The 16,516-nt window shown below is 37.9% G+C and overlaps 1 protein-coding gene across 2 annotated transcripts in view; it reads left to right on the top strand.

The window, feature by feature from the left end:
* arm (armadillo) overlaps positions 1-16,516 on the top strand; it is a 220,813-nt gene that overhangs the window by 19,105 nt on the left and 185,192 nt on the right. For both annotated transcript variants that reach the window (XM_090396097.1, XM_090396098.1), the window contains exon 2: positions 12,925-13,045. In XM_090396097.1, the coding sequence (XP_090252223.1) occupies positions 13,000-13,045 (46 nt within the window). In that variant the 5' untranslated portion in view covers positions 12,925-12,999. The remainder of the gene's footprint in view (positions 1-12,924; positions 13,046-16,516) is intronic.

Below are 16,516 nucleotides of genomic sequence, written 5' to 3' on the forward strand. Positions count from 1 at the left end.
AATTTTAGCATTTTTTAAAATTTATTTTTTTACATAATTTCGTCTACAAATTATGTAAAACCTAGAGACCAAACAGAATTTTTTCAATCCGCTTCACTGAAAGTTAATTGCTTCACCAGTGTTATGAAGTAAAAGTTAACCATAATGTTTAACAAAAACTTATAAATTGACCAGGTCCAAGAATGAACACACAATCATCATGATGCTCCACTAAGCTGACACCACACTGTTGAGATATTTGCCTAACTGGCGAGTCAGCACAAAATTCTTCAAATCCTGGCCATCATTGTTTAGCATGCATATTAATGATATTGAGAAATGTCTTGAGTGTGATGTTCAATTATTTGCTGATGATGTTAAGTTAGAGAGAGTGATAAGAAATTCTTGTAGGCTGATTTTTGATTATATGGGCAGATGATAGCAAATGTTAGTTGAATACTGCCAAGTATGAGGTTATGCATTTCAGATAGAGGACTGTGTTAATGGGAATTTGTTTGAAGTGGTCAGTGATGCTAGAGACATGGGATTATTGTGGACAGCATGAGTTAAAGTTTAGGCACCACATTGCCAAGGTGGTTGAGGCATTGCAACAGTTTATGGCACTGTTAAAGGGAGCACTAACTTGTAAGAATAAGGAAATTCTCTCACTTTACAAGGTGTCAATAAGACCACATCTGGATTACTGTACACAGGTATGTCACCTGAATTCCAAGGAGACAGTTAAAAAAAAAAAACTCACTGGTACAAACCCAAATGATAACTGACCTATGGAATTATGTGTATGAGAACAGATTGATAAAAAGTGGTCTTCAAAGTTTGAGGAATAGATGGAGAGAGGATATATATTAGAAACATACAAGTTAGTAAGGGGCTCTTACAGTATAGACAAATGAGATTTTGCAGCTTATGGATGATGGAGGTAGATCTTGGAATCATTCCAGGAAGCTGGCTAGAAATGTTCTTAGGAAGCATGTGAGGTCAGTGTTCTTCTCATGTCATGTGGTGAGTGTATGGAATAAATGTATGTTGAGTGGTGGATGTTATGAGCTAATCTTGAGTAAATGTATTCAAGGAAAAATATGATAGGTATTTAAGTGAGAGTGTTTAAATGGACTCTTCCTCAATGAGCCCTTTGAGGAGCATTTACAATAATAATTATAATATTATAAAGGAACGTGACATCATTAGTATTCAAGAATGTTTGATCAGGACTGGGATGGTATGGTCACTAAAAACAGAATGGGAGAAGGAAGGTTAGCAGAACAGGTGTTTGGTGCCAGTATCACATGAAAGACCTAGAGGAAGACAAGATTTAGATGGACTAAGATAGTAGTCTGTTTGTAAGATCTGTTGGTGGCCTGACCAGTACCATCAATGGTGTAGCATAGAGGCAGCCTGCCTCACGGCGCCACTTAATTAAGGGCGCTTGTTCAGCCATATTGCGATAGGCGCCATATTAGGGCAACAAGATATTTTACAACATCTGATGTAGATGCAATAGATTTATTTGAAGAATTAAAAATTCTCTCAAAAATAATACAAGAGAAAAGTGATCCTCACCAAATTTTATCATATATATATACATACATCTATATACATACATATACACACAGTATAACCAAAATCTTGTAGAAATTTATCCCAACGTAACCACCGCCCTAAGGATATTGTTAACAATTCCTGTTAGCGTAGCAAGTGTGGAAAGAAGTTTTTCCAAGCTTAAACTGATTAAAAATTATTTGCGAACATCAATGACCCAAGAAAGATTGGTTGGTCTAGCAACTATATCGATGGAGGTGGACATAGCTTATTATTTAAATTTAGAAGAGCTTATAAACATTATTAGTTATTGAGTGATATCCCCATAGAGCAAACATTTAATTAATATTATTATGTAATTGTTTTGCATTAATGTTTCACTTGTAATAAAAACAAAATAGGAATGGAGATTTTCTTATTTTTGTTTTATAATCCATCAGGGGCGATATTTAATTGTTTGCCTCAGGCCACAATCTAATCTGGCAATGGGCCTGACAAATAACAGATTAATTTGGACTAACATGGATGATGGAAAGATAGTAATAATGTGAACTTAATTATGTACTAGTACTGTTATAGTATTCTTTACATGCACTGGATACTATGACAGGTGTACAAGATACTGCCATATCCTGTACACCCACTTTGAGGATGTACATCAAGAATTGAGAATGATTATCATTCTGTTTATATTAGCAAAATGATTTTCTCCTGATATATTTAGCTAACTTCTGAATGAACACATTACGAAAGAAAACTTGAAATAACCCCCCCCCCCAATCCACTGAAAATGGATGCTGATCAGCTGTTGCTTGTTTTGACAGGCTCAAGAAAAGAAGAATCATGATTGCCAATTTGATCGAGCAGTGTTCATGGCCCAATGCCTGTAGAAAAAGACCCAGAGCTGAAACAGATTGTGATATAATGGTTAAAGTGGTTCATTGAGGAGAGGAGAATCATCTGCCAAATTGCTCTCCTATGGGCTTCAAGAATTTTTAGGTGCTTCCACCTTAAATGTGAGCACTATTCTAAGGAAGGGGAAATGTGGGATAAAAAGTTAGCAGAGCTCAATAAATTATGTGAGATCCTACTTACCACGAAAAAAATTTAATTGCCCAAGACCCTCATTTTTTAATGACATGTTTTAGTAAGGTGCATAAGAGTTCCATAAACTGATCATTGGTGCTGTATCTATGTTTTTATGTTAAGAAATATTTTGTTTTGATTATTTTTTATTAAATAAAAAAATATATTTTGTTCGGTCTGCCATTACTTGCTAGCGGACATGTCACAGGTGAGTGTATTTGTCAAGCCCTGAGAGTTAGTATCTTTGTGGAAAATAGCTTCTTTGGCAGAAGAGAATGCCTAATTTAGAGTCTGAGGTAAATGTCAGTCCAGAGAGAGAGAGAGAGAGAGAGAGAGAGAGAGAGAGATCCAGTCCTCTCTGGTGATTTGTGTATTATTAAGGAAAGATAGATTGAGGCTCTTTTTGTGACAAAGAAGGCATGACTGTGCTGTCAGTAGCACCTAAGGTGACCAGGTTATCCTTGCTTGACTGAAAAATGATATGGAAATTGGTGTTTAAGGCAATGATTGTAGAAGATCTGGCCTAGATCCAGACATCATCAAATGCTCTGGAGATGGTCAAGAATGACTGCATGGTAGCACACTGACAAGTGGAGATAAGGATGTAGTCAGGCCACTGTATAAGGCAAGTCAGACCAATGCTAGGCACTGTAAGTAATATCAGGAATTGAATGTTGATTATGGGGAGAGGTGTGAAAATGCATAATTAGACATTTAAGTTGGTGAGGGAATTAAAGCAGAAGGGATTATATGGGATTATACACAAAGTAGAGTAAGGGGATCATTCTTGTAACTTGTATGGTGAAGAGAGAAGCAAGAATTAATTTTTTCATGGAGAGTGGTGGGTGAGTGAATGAATTGACAGAATGTGTTGTAAATGTTAGGATTGTGAATGAGTTTAAGGGTCAGTATGATAAATATGAGTGTTATTTTAAGCATTCTGCATACTGTGCTCCTGTTGTTAAGTCAAACATTAATTTTGCAAAATACATTGAGGCCTTCAGTATAATCTTCATTCCACCTTATTACTTCTGCCTAATGTTTGGGTGAATCTTGTATTCCTGTTAACAAAAGAATTGAATGGTTAATTGCAATTGGTTAAATTTAGTTAATAGACAGAGAAGATTTAAATGGAGTTTATAAGTTAGTTCACTGCATATATATAAGATCAGTAGAAACCTTATCAGCGACAATAAAGCATTCCTCAAAGAGGAGTGGTTCTTTCAACTTAGAGAACAGTCTGTATGGTCCATGTCAGTAACCTATGGGGAGTCAGTTCATAAGGTACTTTATTTTTCATAAAGTACCTTATGAAAAATCATTGGCAGTGATTTTTCATAAGATACTTTAAGTGAAAATTGTCCTCTTGTTGTTATGCAATGTGTGATATCTGACCTGATTCAGATTTGTTTTCAAGTCTTATTTTGCAGAACAGGAACACCAGAAACAGAAAATGAGCACATAACATTTTTACTCAGAGTCTGGCTTACAGGACATGAAAATAGTCTGTCTGGACGAACATTATGGGTGATGGTAGATAGCTCCCTATCCTCTCACCATCCAACTAATGCTGGGGTCCCACAAGGTTCAGTTCTCTCACCGACCCTCTTCTATATATCAATGACCTACTTCAGTTGACCTCTAACCGAATACACAGTTTTGCAGATGACAGCACATTACACTCCTCCCTCTCATTTGACAAACCCTACTCTACACAACCCACTTCAACCCACAGAACATCAACCACCACTGCCCTTAATTCTGACCTCCAAGCCATCCTCCAATGGGACTCAGATAACCTCGTCAACTTCAACACTAGTAAAACCCAATTCTGTCTTATTTCTCACAAAAAAGAACCATTTTCCCTCAACATTGTTTTTGATAACATTCAAATTCCCAGACAAGATGAGATCTCTCTCCTCAGAATTACCCTGACATCAAGCCTCTCCTGACATAAACACATCACAACCATTGCATCCTCAGCTTCCAAAAAACTAGATTTTCTCTTTCACTCAAGATGCTACTTCACCTCTAAACAGCTGTTAACATTTTACAAATCACAAATCCTACCAGCTATCGAATACTGCTCTCACATTTGGAGTGGGGCTCCTTCAAAAGCTCTCTCAAAATGCTCCCTCAGAATACAATACAGAGGAGAACAATTAGATTAATAAATGACCCATCTCTCACCAACTCACTCCCCTCGCTTTCACATAGATGCTTGGTCTCTGCGATTTGTATATTCTATAAATATTTCTATGGAAAATGTTCATCCAAAACAGCATCAATAATTCCCCCACTCTGTACTAAGCCCAACATCCTTTCACAGTACACCTTGAAACCCACAGAACAAGTTTCTTTTCCTCCTCTTTCATCTCTGCTACTGTGGTACTGTGGAATAGTGTCCCCCCCCCCCCCAACGTATTTCCCAAGGAATACAACATACAAGCTTTTAAATCAAATGTAAACAAGTTTCTCCTTTCAAAACCCACTACCCATATACGGTACTAACGTACTATAGGTTGATCAGCCAACCTCTCGTATATGGGCCCAACATAAAAAAAAAAAATATATATATATATATATATATATATAAACTATTTTAGTATTCCACTGGTCATGAGTGTGTGTGTGTGTGTATGTAGATATTTAGAAATGATCCATCATATGTTGTTCACTAAATTAAACCTCCTACGAGTCTGTTAAATCCATGAATTGCTTTACAGTTCAACTCTGAACTTCTAGAATGAATTTTTTTTAAATGTTCATTTCCCATTATGGTGTTATTATTACAGCCCTTTCCTATTACGGTTGTCCTTTCATATGGGAGCAGTAGGGTTTTAGGGTTTTTCCCTTCATGCAAGCCAGTCTAAGCAACATACACACACCCACATTGCATACAACAGACAGTCCATTATACAAGAACGCTGCTCTAGGCTGCATCCTCTCTGTTCCAACAACCAACATATAGTTCATTCACTTGCTATAGTTCAGTCACTTATGTATCTCCAGGAATTAGAACTCAACACTTCTCATCACAAGACAGCAACAATTTACAGTGATAGCAAAAGCACTATAGATGGCATAAAAAAAACCCAGAACAACCATATAACATTAATAGAACAGACAAGAAATCTGGTTCAGGATCTCGCTCTAGAGGGATGGGAAATCAAGTTCTGCTGGGTAAATGCACATACTGGTGTAGCAGGAAATGAGAGAGCAGATCAGCTGGCTAAAGAAGCGGCTAGAAACAAGTTACTAAAAGTACTCAAAATCTGCTATAAAAACTTGCAGAAGAGAAAAGCTTGAAGAGAAAAGAGAAGACTTGGGAAGAAGAATGGAAGACATCAAAAAATGGATCAACAATAAAAGAATTCTTGCCAAGCATCAGAAGCAAACTCCAGCTGTAAAGATGCCATTTCTCCAGGTTTAACCATGCTACTAATGGGACATGGAAAACTAAGACACTGCTTACACAGATTCCATATCCTAGAATTGCCATCATGCATTTGTAGTTCACACCTTCAACAGACTGTTGACCACATACTCTAAGGCTGTCAGCTACTGGACTCCATCCAGATGCCCCTAATACAACATGTCATGACTTCCGGAGACAAGTGGCCAGTGTCAAAACAGAGTTGAAAAGTATTTATCAGAATTAATTAAATTTGTCAATAAGATCCTTGTAATCTAACATAATTACTGATATTGTGTGAATAATAAGTTTTAAAAGCGGTATACTGTGAGTAGACATATCGATACAAAATTAATAATGGAAAACTCATGTGCAAAGATTATTTAATAGTATAATTTTCAGCTGTGTGTCACAGGCATCTTCAGTACATTTTAAGCTCAAATTAAACAATAACTGACAATTCCAAAAAGCACCACCTAAGTAGCTGGTGTAAGATAACTAAAAAGGTGAATAAATTTCCTAACAAAAAAAAAATGTATACAATAAAAAGTTAGGAAAGATTAGCTGATTTATCAAGTACTCTCTCCCATAAAGGGGATAGACATAAGCCGTCGGATCTGTTTAAGTTAGGAGAATGAAGTAAAGTTTCACGAGTCCTTCACAAAAGTTGGTTCCTCATGGAACGCCTTTATAAAGAAACATGTGAAACTGTGCTTAAAATTAAAGAAAAAAAAACCTCACCCAAGAAATTCCTCTAAAAATTAAAAAAACCTGAAAACTTACATGGAAAAAAAATTTTTTTAACCTCTCTGAGACCTGTGTATCCCTGCAGAAGTTGCTTTTGCATCTTTAGCACTAGGCCACCTGAGAAAGATTTTCTAAGTTGATTCTAGTCATCAAAAAGGAACTTTTTCTACTTCTTCAGCCAGTCCCTAATTTAGTTGATCTCTGGCATGGGTAAGTAGTTATCCCTCCTGGCAGTTTCTGTTTTTTGTCTCATAAATTCAAGAAAATTGACTGTAAAATCTACACTAATTTGTACAATAATATATTGTCTGGAGGGGTGTGGTTGGGAAGAACGGAGACCCTGACCTTAATGCGAATGGGTCGAAATTATTGGACTTCTGCTGTACTAACAGTACTGACTTTTTTATAGTCTCAGCAGACCTATTTTCCTCAGTGCTGGACGTTCATGTGAGGAGAGGGGCAGAACTGTCAACTGACCACCACCTTGTTGTCTGCACTCTACGGCTTCAGAAACCAGATGCTACCATCAACGCTGGTAGGCCTAAGCAGCTATACCGTGCAAAATGGGTGGCAATGGAAAATGAGGTTGTAAGGAAGAATTTTGCAGATGACATTTCCTCCAGGTTCAAAAAGATTCCCAAGCATACTGCAGATGTTGAGGAGGAGTGGGAGCTGTTTAGAACTGCTCTCATTGCCTCTGCTCTCTCATGCTGTGGCAGAAAGCGGCTCGGCATGGTGATGGGCAATGAGAAAAGGACACCTTGGTGGAACTAAGGGGTCTAAAAAGCTGTCCAGGCAAAAAAGGAGGCCTACCTAACATGGCTTAGTGTCAGGTCACCTGAGATGCTTTTCCGGTACACTGAGGCATGAAAAGCTGCTGCTGAGGCAGTAAAGACAGCAAAGCAGAAGGCTTGGGAATCCTTTGGAGAAAGATTAGACTCATCCTATGCCTTCGAGGGAGGAAATTGTGCACAGCAAGGGCAATTAAGGCTTCTGATGGTGCACTTTTAACAACCGAGAAGGATATCCTCCACAGATGGAGGGAATATTTTGAGAGCCTTCTTAACCCAGGTGGCCCAGCAGTTGTGGACATCCAAGAGGGGTGCAGATCGAGGCAATGACTAGTCTCACAGCAGAAGAGGTCCATTTAGCAATAAAATTGCTAAAATCGGGCAAGGCTGCTGGTGATGATGAAATTTGGCCCAAAATGCTAAAAGCCTTAAATGGAGACTGGGTTCTCTGACTGACTCGAGTGTGTCAGGCTGCTTGGATATCTGGGCGAGCACCAAAGCAATGGCAGACAGGCATAATAATACCAGTCTTCAAGAAGGGAGACCAGAGAGATTGCAGCAACTAGCCTGGCATCTCTCTCTGCTCAGCCTGCCTGGGAAAGTATATACTAGGTGCTTGGAAAGAAGGTGCAGGAGCATAGTTGAGTCAAAGTTCCAGGATGAACAATGTGGCTTTCATCCTGGTAGAAGCACAACTGACCAAATCTTCACTTTAAGGCAAGTCTTTGAGCAATCTTGGGAATATGCCAAGAATGTCTACACATGTTTTGTCGACTTGGAGAAGGCATATGACCGGGTTCCTTGAGATAAGCTTTGGCAAGTAGTACAGGAGTATGGAGTGGATGGCCAACCATTAGCTGCCATCAAGTCCCTGTATGAATGCCCAGAGTTTTGTGTCAGGGTAAGCAGCACAAAGTCTGAACCTTTCACAGTCTCCGTAGGCCTCCGCCAAGGGCGTGTTCTGTCACCCCTCCTTTTCATAATATTTATGGACTGGATTGATAGGCACAGCCGAGGCAGTGAGTGTGTCAGAATTGGAAGATGTAGCATTGGACATCTGCTTTTTGCAGATTACCTAGTTCTGCTTAGCTCTTCCACAGATGACCTCCAGTGGACTCTGGATAGGTTTGTAGCTGTTAGTGCAGAAGCCGGAATGAAGATCAGTGTGGCCAAAACTGAAACATTTGTGGTCTCAAGACAACCATCCCAGTGCACTCTACATGTGAGTGGAGTCCACTGAGGCAGGTGGAAAAGTTTAAATACCTTGGGTCCATATTCACGAGTGATGGAAAATGGGACGAAGAGCTAAATACTCGGATTGGCTCAGCAAGCGCAATATTGCGGGAACTTGGCCATTCGGTAGTATTGAAGCGGGAGTTAAGCCAGAAGGCAAAGCTGGCTGTCTTCAATACAGTCTATGTCCCCCATCCTCACCTATGGTCATGAGAGTTTGGTAAAGAATGCGGACACGAATCCAAGCCGCTGAAATGAGGTTCCTTGCAGGACTGACAAGACTCGACAGAGTCAGAAGCTCTCTGCAATTCGGGAAACCCTCAATACTCAACAGTTGCTTCTCCGTGTTGAGAGATCGCAGTTACGCTGGTACGGGCACCTGGTCAGAATGCCACAAGAGAGGCTCCCTCAGCAGGCCCTCTTTGCCAAGCCAGAAGGTGGGAGGTCACGTGGAAGGCCAAGGACTCACTGGATAGATTATATCCAAAACCTTGGGTGGACACGTTTGGGAGTCCCACCAGAATACCTGAGCTTGGCGGTGGAGGATCGTGACTATTGGAAGTTCCTCTTGCAGCTGCTGCCCCCACAACCCAGTTAGGAAAGGTGGGCCTCAAAGATGAATGAATGAATATATTGTCTTCGGAACAACAGGATGACAGCACTTTCCTGCCATATTCTCTTCACTGGATGCTATTGAAAATTAGTGATAGTCTTGGGCCAGCAATTTCTGGCTAACAGAGTTTAACTGTCCTTAGGCTCCGAAGTTCCCAAACCTTGCTTTACTCCTTATGGGAATAAAAGGCTTTAGCAGATTCATTTCACCAACATTCATGGTATAAAAACTAACCCAAATGATGTACACCGTCATCTGAAACAACTAAACCTGATTGCTATCTCTACTATTCTCCCAATTCTGAAAATCATTCTTACCTTTTTGGCTTTTGGAGCTTGGTTTTCTGCAATCCATGTTCCTAGTGATGTAATCTTTGTCATAACTGGAATGTCCACAACTCTAACTAGCCACTGATCAAGCAGAAAGAAAAGCACAGGTATTTGCTGTAACCAAAAGGAAATTGTTCATCTCCCAACTAGAATTCCTGACAATTTTCTCTCCACTTAATCAACATTTTGGATCTTTTCTTAACCAGATTGAGATCCTTCTGATCTCAATCTTATCCAAATGTCATCTATAATGGAATGCCTTCTCTTCTCAGCCATTCATAACAATGTCAAGTGGGAAGATATCTCCAAAACTTCTACTAATCATTTCCTTGGTCAGATTGCTTTCTTTTTTTTTTTTTGTTTTTCAGATCCAGATATTTGTTTTGATCTTGTTACAGAAATGGCCTATGTTAAAATAAATGTCCTTTTCATAATTCCTGTCCAGAATCCAAGCCATGGTTTTCTATGAGGTTTATCAAGGCTGTCAAAAACATCCCAGCTCAGTATCTCCAATAATGCAAAGCACATCTCCTTGCGGACATGTATACTGCTATGCATTAAGGGAAGGGTCACTACCCAGACCGGTTTCAACCTTTATTGAGGTCTCATCAGTGGGAGGCAGACCCAGACATTGAGATACTAAGGCAGAAGCAATAGGAGAGGTCATATTTACCTATAAGAGTTGCCAACAGGTATACCACCTTATTATTGAATTACTCTGGATTTAGAGAAAGATGTTGGAAGTTTATATTTCACTTGGTTAGACTATAATAAATTTAATTTAATCCTTTATCTAAGTGTAAGCAAACAACGTTTGCACTTTTATATCTAAAAACTTTGTATATAATCGTTCTCTTATTTCTCTATTTTTTTTTTTATCTAACCTAGTGAGTCCCTGTGCTGCTTCTAGTCTTTGTTTCTTTGTTTTAGAATTCAAGTTTCACTTCCAGATTTGAGAGATGGTTTAGAGGTCATGTTATGTAATCTTAATTGAGTTTCTTTAGTCATTTGTTTTCCAAAATTTCTTTTAATTATGCCATTCATTCTATTGTAAATTTGTAGTCTTGCTTCCAATTGTGAATCAGTATTGTATTGCGAGATTATATATCCTAAGTATTTGAATTCTGTAACTTGTTCCATTATTTTATTGTTAAGCATCATTTTGACTTTTTTAATAGTATTTCCACATTGCCATAGCTTTTGTTTTTTTTTTGTTTCAGAGATGTTCATTTAAATTTTTTTTGCTATTTCAATTAGATGGTTAGTTGCAATTTGGAGTTTATCTTCTGAATTTGAAATTAGTACTTGATCATCTGCATAAAGTATTGTATTTAGCTGTATGTTATTTTTAGTTTAACTCCATCTTTGACAGTTGTTTTCCATTCTTTTAGGATTCTGTTTATTAAATGTTGAATGGGATTGGGGATAAGCCATAACTTTGTTTTACTCCTTTATTTATAGTTATAGGTTCTGATAACGTTCCATCTGCAAATTTGATGCAAATTTTTGTTTCTCTGTGTAGACTTTTTATTTCCTTAATTAATTGAGGAGGTATTTTATCATCTTGTAATATTTTCCAGAGTAGATTTCTGTTCAAGTTATCATATGCCTTTTCATAGTCAATAAATGGAAGAAATGTGGGTAGATTAAATTCTTTTCTTTTTTCTATGATCTGTTGCATTGTAAAAGAGGTATCTGTCCATCCTCTCCCTCTTCTAAAACCACACTGTTCTTTTTCTAAATAATTTTCTGTATATTTAATTAGTCTGTTCTTTAAAATGTTTGCATATAATTTAGATGCTGTTATTAAGAGAGTAATGCCTCTGTAATTTCCACGTTTGTCCTTGGGATCTTTTTTTGTGAATATTTATTACTGCTACAGTTTCCTATTCTTTTGGGATAATTTGATATTTCCAGATATTATTGAAGAGTTTAAGTAGGTTTTCTTTTAAGCTATTGTCTGCATATTTAAAGAGCTCAATGCATATTCCATCCAGGCCTGGGCTTTTTCTATTTCTTGAGTTTTTAAATTCTTTTTGTAATTCTTCCATTGCTATTTTTTCTTCTGTACTTTCCTGTGTTTTGATATCTTCAATTTTCTGAGTTTTGTCATTGTTTTGTATTTCTTGTTTTTCATTCCACAATGTTTTATAGTGTTCTATCCAATCTGCTTTGGAAATTAGATTATTTCTTAATTGGTCATTTTCTGCTGTTTGTAGTTGCCTGAAAATGTAGTTGCCCATACTGTTACCACCCTGACTGGACTTCTAGAAATATCGGACCTTTCTGGAAGAAGTTCTGCCGGATTTACTGAATAGTGTTCCAATGACTGTGCGTCAGCAGATGTGGTTCCAACATGACGGGGCTCCAGCCCATTTTGGCATTTCTGTACATCAGTATTTGGACAGGTCATTTGGGGCTCAATGGATTGGGTGTGGTGGACCTGTTGCATGGCCCCCCGTGCTCACCTGATTTATTGAGCATTGATTTCTTTCTGTGGGAGACCCTTAAAACCATGGTGTACGTGCCTCTAACATGACCTCGTGGCAAGAATCGGCATATCCGCTGCTAATATCCGGGAAACTTCAAGTATTTTCGAAAATGTACGGCAATCAATGCGCCGTTGGTGTCAGGCATGCATCACTGCTAATGGTCATACCTTTGAGCACCTGATGTGAAACCATATGTATCCAACTACTATTGAACTGTTTAGTTATTCCTAATAAAGTTTTTTACACTACTTACTGCCTTGTGTTATTTCAGTATCTTTGTGTCCCTGTTAGTACCTTCCAGTGGCATTTCCATTCATGCTTTCCTATGTGAATATGGTTGATTTTGATGTTCTCTACCTCCCCTCAAAGTTTGTACGTGGAATTTTGAACCACCCTGTATATTGTAAATGATGTGTATGCATAATTGCACAGTTCTGTTTAGGATCCACACAAAATTCTATTAAGTTTACAATAGTATTCAGTGTAAGATTCAGTCTGATGTGATGAGTTAAATTACTCCTATTTGCAGATATGTGAGAATTTTTCCCTGATATATGAAGTATGTGTGTATGAGCACATGTCTGTATGTTAGCATGCATCTATGACTACTACAAATATAGAACTTTTATTGTACTTGAATGGGATTCTTTTAGTTGCATTTTTTTCTCTACTTTTACAGATAACATATATATATATACATCAGAAACCAGACACCACATCATACAAGAGCAGTTGAGCATTCACTTGCAACAAGATGAGCTATCAGCTGCAGTCTCCTGCTCCTCCAGGAGCAAGACCTGGTAAGTAAAATACTCATTTTTAAAGTTATTTATATGTAATGAACAGTCAGTTTTTGGGATATACTTCTGTTCTTCTCTCCATCCATCATCCATGAAATCCATCTCTTTATTCCTTGTCCATGATCAGTCAAGGCTGTGTAAGGTACATAGACAGATACTGAGACTGTGTGTGAGTGTATACATATGAAAATTGGCGTGGACTGTGATTTTGTACCTAATATGATAGTTGATGCAAGACATGTTTGCTGTAGGTATCATGGAAAGTCACCCTAATGTTGGGTTGTTCATTCAAAATAATGTCAAGAGTGCACTGAGAAGTATGGCATTGTGTATCTGGTAACAAAAAATTGTTACCAGATAGACAAATAACCTGTCTTCAGCATCTGGCTGAAGACAGGTTATTTGTGTAAAAGGCCAAAGTCTGGTGACAAGAGTCCTATGTCAGTGAAGTATCAGATGAGTACAACAGTGTATTCAACAAAGGCATATCACAATGCACAACACATTGGACGCTTTCAGCAATCCACACTAACACTGAACACTTGAGAAATGAAAAAGGATGCCTGGGTTCAGACAGGCATCTTTTTTGAATTCCAGTAGTTTTTCCACTTCTGCACTGATGTGATATAGCCAGGGTTTGATACGATGTCGTGATACTATGAATCATTGTACTCATCATTCTAGGTGGCAGCATTGCAGGCAGGTGTTTGAAAAATGTTTTTTTTTTTTTTGGTCTATATTAGGTCTCTTGATACCAATGGAATAATATTTGAATGTTACAGACTCCTTGAATACATGGGGTGACTGAAACAAAAAAGACCAAAATTGGTGAGATCTTTCTGAGCAATAAATACAAAATGTTATATTCAGGCAATGACAATCAAGGAAAAGAAGGAGTAGCCATAGTATTCAACACAAAATACGAGGCTAATCTTCTTGAATGGCAGTCAGTCTCAAGTAGAGTAATGTGGGCAAATATGAGAATGGGGAACTGGACAATGAGACTTATTTGTGCCTATGGTCGCACAGAAGGTTCTACTAAGGTAGAAGTGGAGGAATTTTTTGAGGCTTTAGAAAAAGCAACTGACACAATGAAAAAGGAAAAGTTGGTCCTTGTTGGGGATCTAAATAGCAGAGTAGGAAATGATTGTGAGACATACAAAAATATTTTGGGAAAATTTGGAGAAAAGTGCAAAACTAATAATAATGGCAAATATCTGTTGGATTTCTGCTCAGGACATGGACTGGTTATTACTAACACCATGTTCCAACATAAAAATGTGCACAAATTCACATGGAGAGAAGAGACAAGGAATAAGAAAAGTCTCATTGACTATGTTATTGTTGATAGTGATGTTTTCTCCCTGGTGCAGGACACCAGAGTGTACAGAGGATTTGAAATTGGAAGTGATCACTATTTAGTCTTGAGCAGGATAAAATTGAATTTCATATTGAAAAGAATAACGTGTAAGAAAGTTTTAAAGCGAATAAAAGTTGAGCAGCTCTCAGATGTGAGCTGTAGACTAAAATACACAAAGATTATTGAAGAAAAAATGAAAGAGTTTGAGAACAGGAATCAAACCTTGGAGATTCAGTGGCAAACTCTGAAGAAAACATTGATTGATTCAGCCAGAGAGGCATGTGGTGAAGTTGTCTGTAAGGATAAAAAAATCAGAACTCCCTGGTGGACACAGGAAGTTAAAGAGGCAGTGAAGGAAAAGAAGAAAGCATACCAAAAGTTCCTGTCAAATAAGTCAGCTTTTGCTCTTAGAGAATATAGAGACAAATGCAAGAATGCTAAACACTGTGTAAAACTAGCTAAACAAAAGTCATGGGAGGACTTTGGTAAGAATATAGAAAATAAATATCAAGAAGGTGGCAAAGTATTCTGGAGGTTGTTGAAGAAGCTTAAGAATGGAGGAAAGAGTGCTATAAAAGGAATTAGAGATGATAAAGGTGACATGAAAACGGGAGAAAAAGATATCCTTGAAGTATGGAGTAATTACTTTGAAAAACTGCTAAATGAAACAAGCAGTGATGTCAGCACAGTGGTAAAAGACATTGACCAGGCATGCAGTCAGGAATACATATCCATACTTGAAGCAGAAAAAGCCATCAAAGGCTTGAAATGTGGAAAGGCAGCAGGAGTAGATGATATTCGACCAGAAATGCTGAAGTATGGTGGTATAAGAGTCTTACAGTGGCTGCACTGCATAGTTCAGAAAGCCTGGACAGAGGGACGAACTCCCGATGATTGGAGTAGAGCTCTCATAGTACCCATGTATAAAAAGGAAAATAAAACTGAATGTGAGAATTACAGAGGTATTTCCCTACTGAGTGTTCCTGGCAAGATCTATGCAAGTATACTTGAGAAATGGTTGAGAAGAATTGTGGAAGAAAAGCTTGGTGAAGAACAAGCTGGATTCAGGCCAAATAGAGGCTGTCAGGATCAGATCTTCACTTTACGACAAATAGTCGAGAAAGCATGGGAATATAACAAAGATCTGTATTTAAGTTTTGTCGATCTGGAAAAGGCATATGACAAGGTGCCAAGAGAGAAGCTATTCAATACGCTGCAGTTATATGGTGTCAATGGGGCATTATATCAAACAATACTTAGTCTTTATTTGAGTTGTAAGTCAGCAGTTAGAATTGAAGGAAGTACAGGAAGATGGTTTAATGTTAAATCTGGTGTGAGACAAGGATGTACATTATCCCCTCTGTTATTCATTATCTATATGGATCACATTATGAAGGAAAGTGGTATTAAACATGATATCAAAATTGGAGATGTTAATGTCAGCTCTTTGGTTTATGCAGATGATGTTATACGTCTAAATAAATCCGCTACAAGTCTGCAAGATTCTCTGACTAAATTGAACAGCTGTTGTAATAGATATGGTATGAAGGTCAGCAATAAAAAGACAAAGACAATGAAAATAGGCAGAATCATTGAAAATGTCAACTGTGTTGTGAACGAGAACCTGTGGAACAAGTAAAACATTTCAGCTATTTAGGCACGATTTTTAGTGAAGATGGTAAATTAAATATAGAAATAGACAACAGAATCAGCAAAGCTGGTATGGTGGGAAGTCAATTGAATAAATTCATATGGAATAAGAGAGAAATTAGTCAGAACACTAAATTAGCAGTATACAAGACAGTGTTCAAACCAGTTTTAACTTATGGATCCGAGAGCTGGGTCAGAAGTAAAACACTTGACCAAAGACTGGAGACCACAGATATGAGAGTCCTGAGAAAGATTATAGGCGTGAACAGATGGCATCAATGGCAGTATCATATTAAAAACGAGGATATTAGGTAAGAACTTGGCATTGTCAGCATCCAGGAATGCGTTAGCAGAGCTAATCTCAGGTGGTATGGTCACTTAAACAGAATGGGCGAGGAAAGATTAGCAAAACAAGTGTTCACTGCCAGGTTGGCAGCAAAACGACCCAGAGGAAGACCAAG

The sequence above is a fragment of the Typopeltis vanoorti genome, chromosome 7 (genome assembly GCF_054136105.1).
Source record: "Typopeltis vanoorti isolate ZY-2024b chromosome 7, IOZ_Tvanoo_1.0, whole genome shotgun sequence".
Lineage (NCBI taxonomy): Eukaryota > Metazoa > Arthropoda > Arachnida > Uropygi > Thelyphonidae > Typopeltis > Typopeltis vanoorti.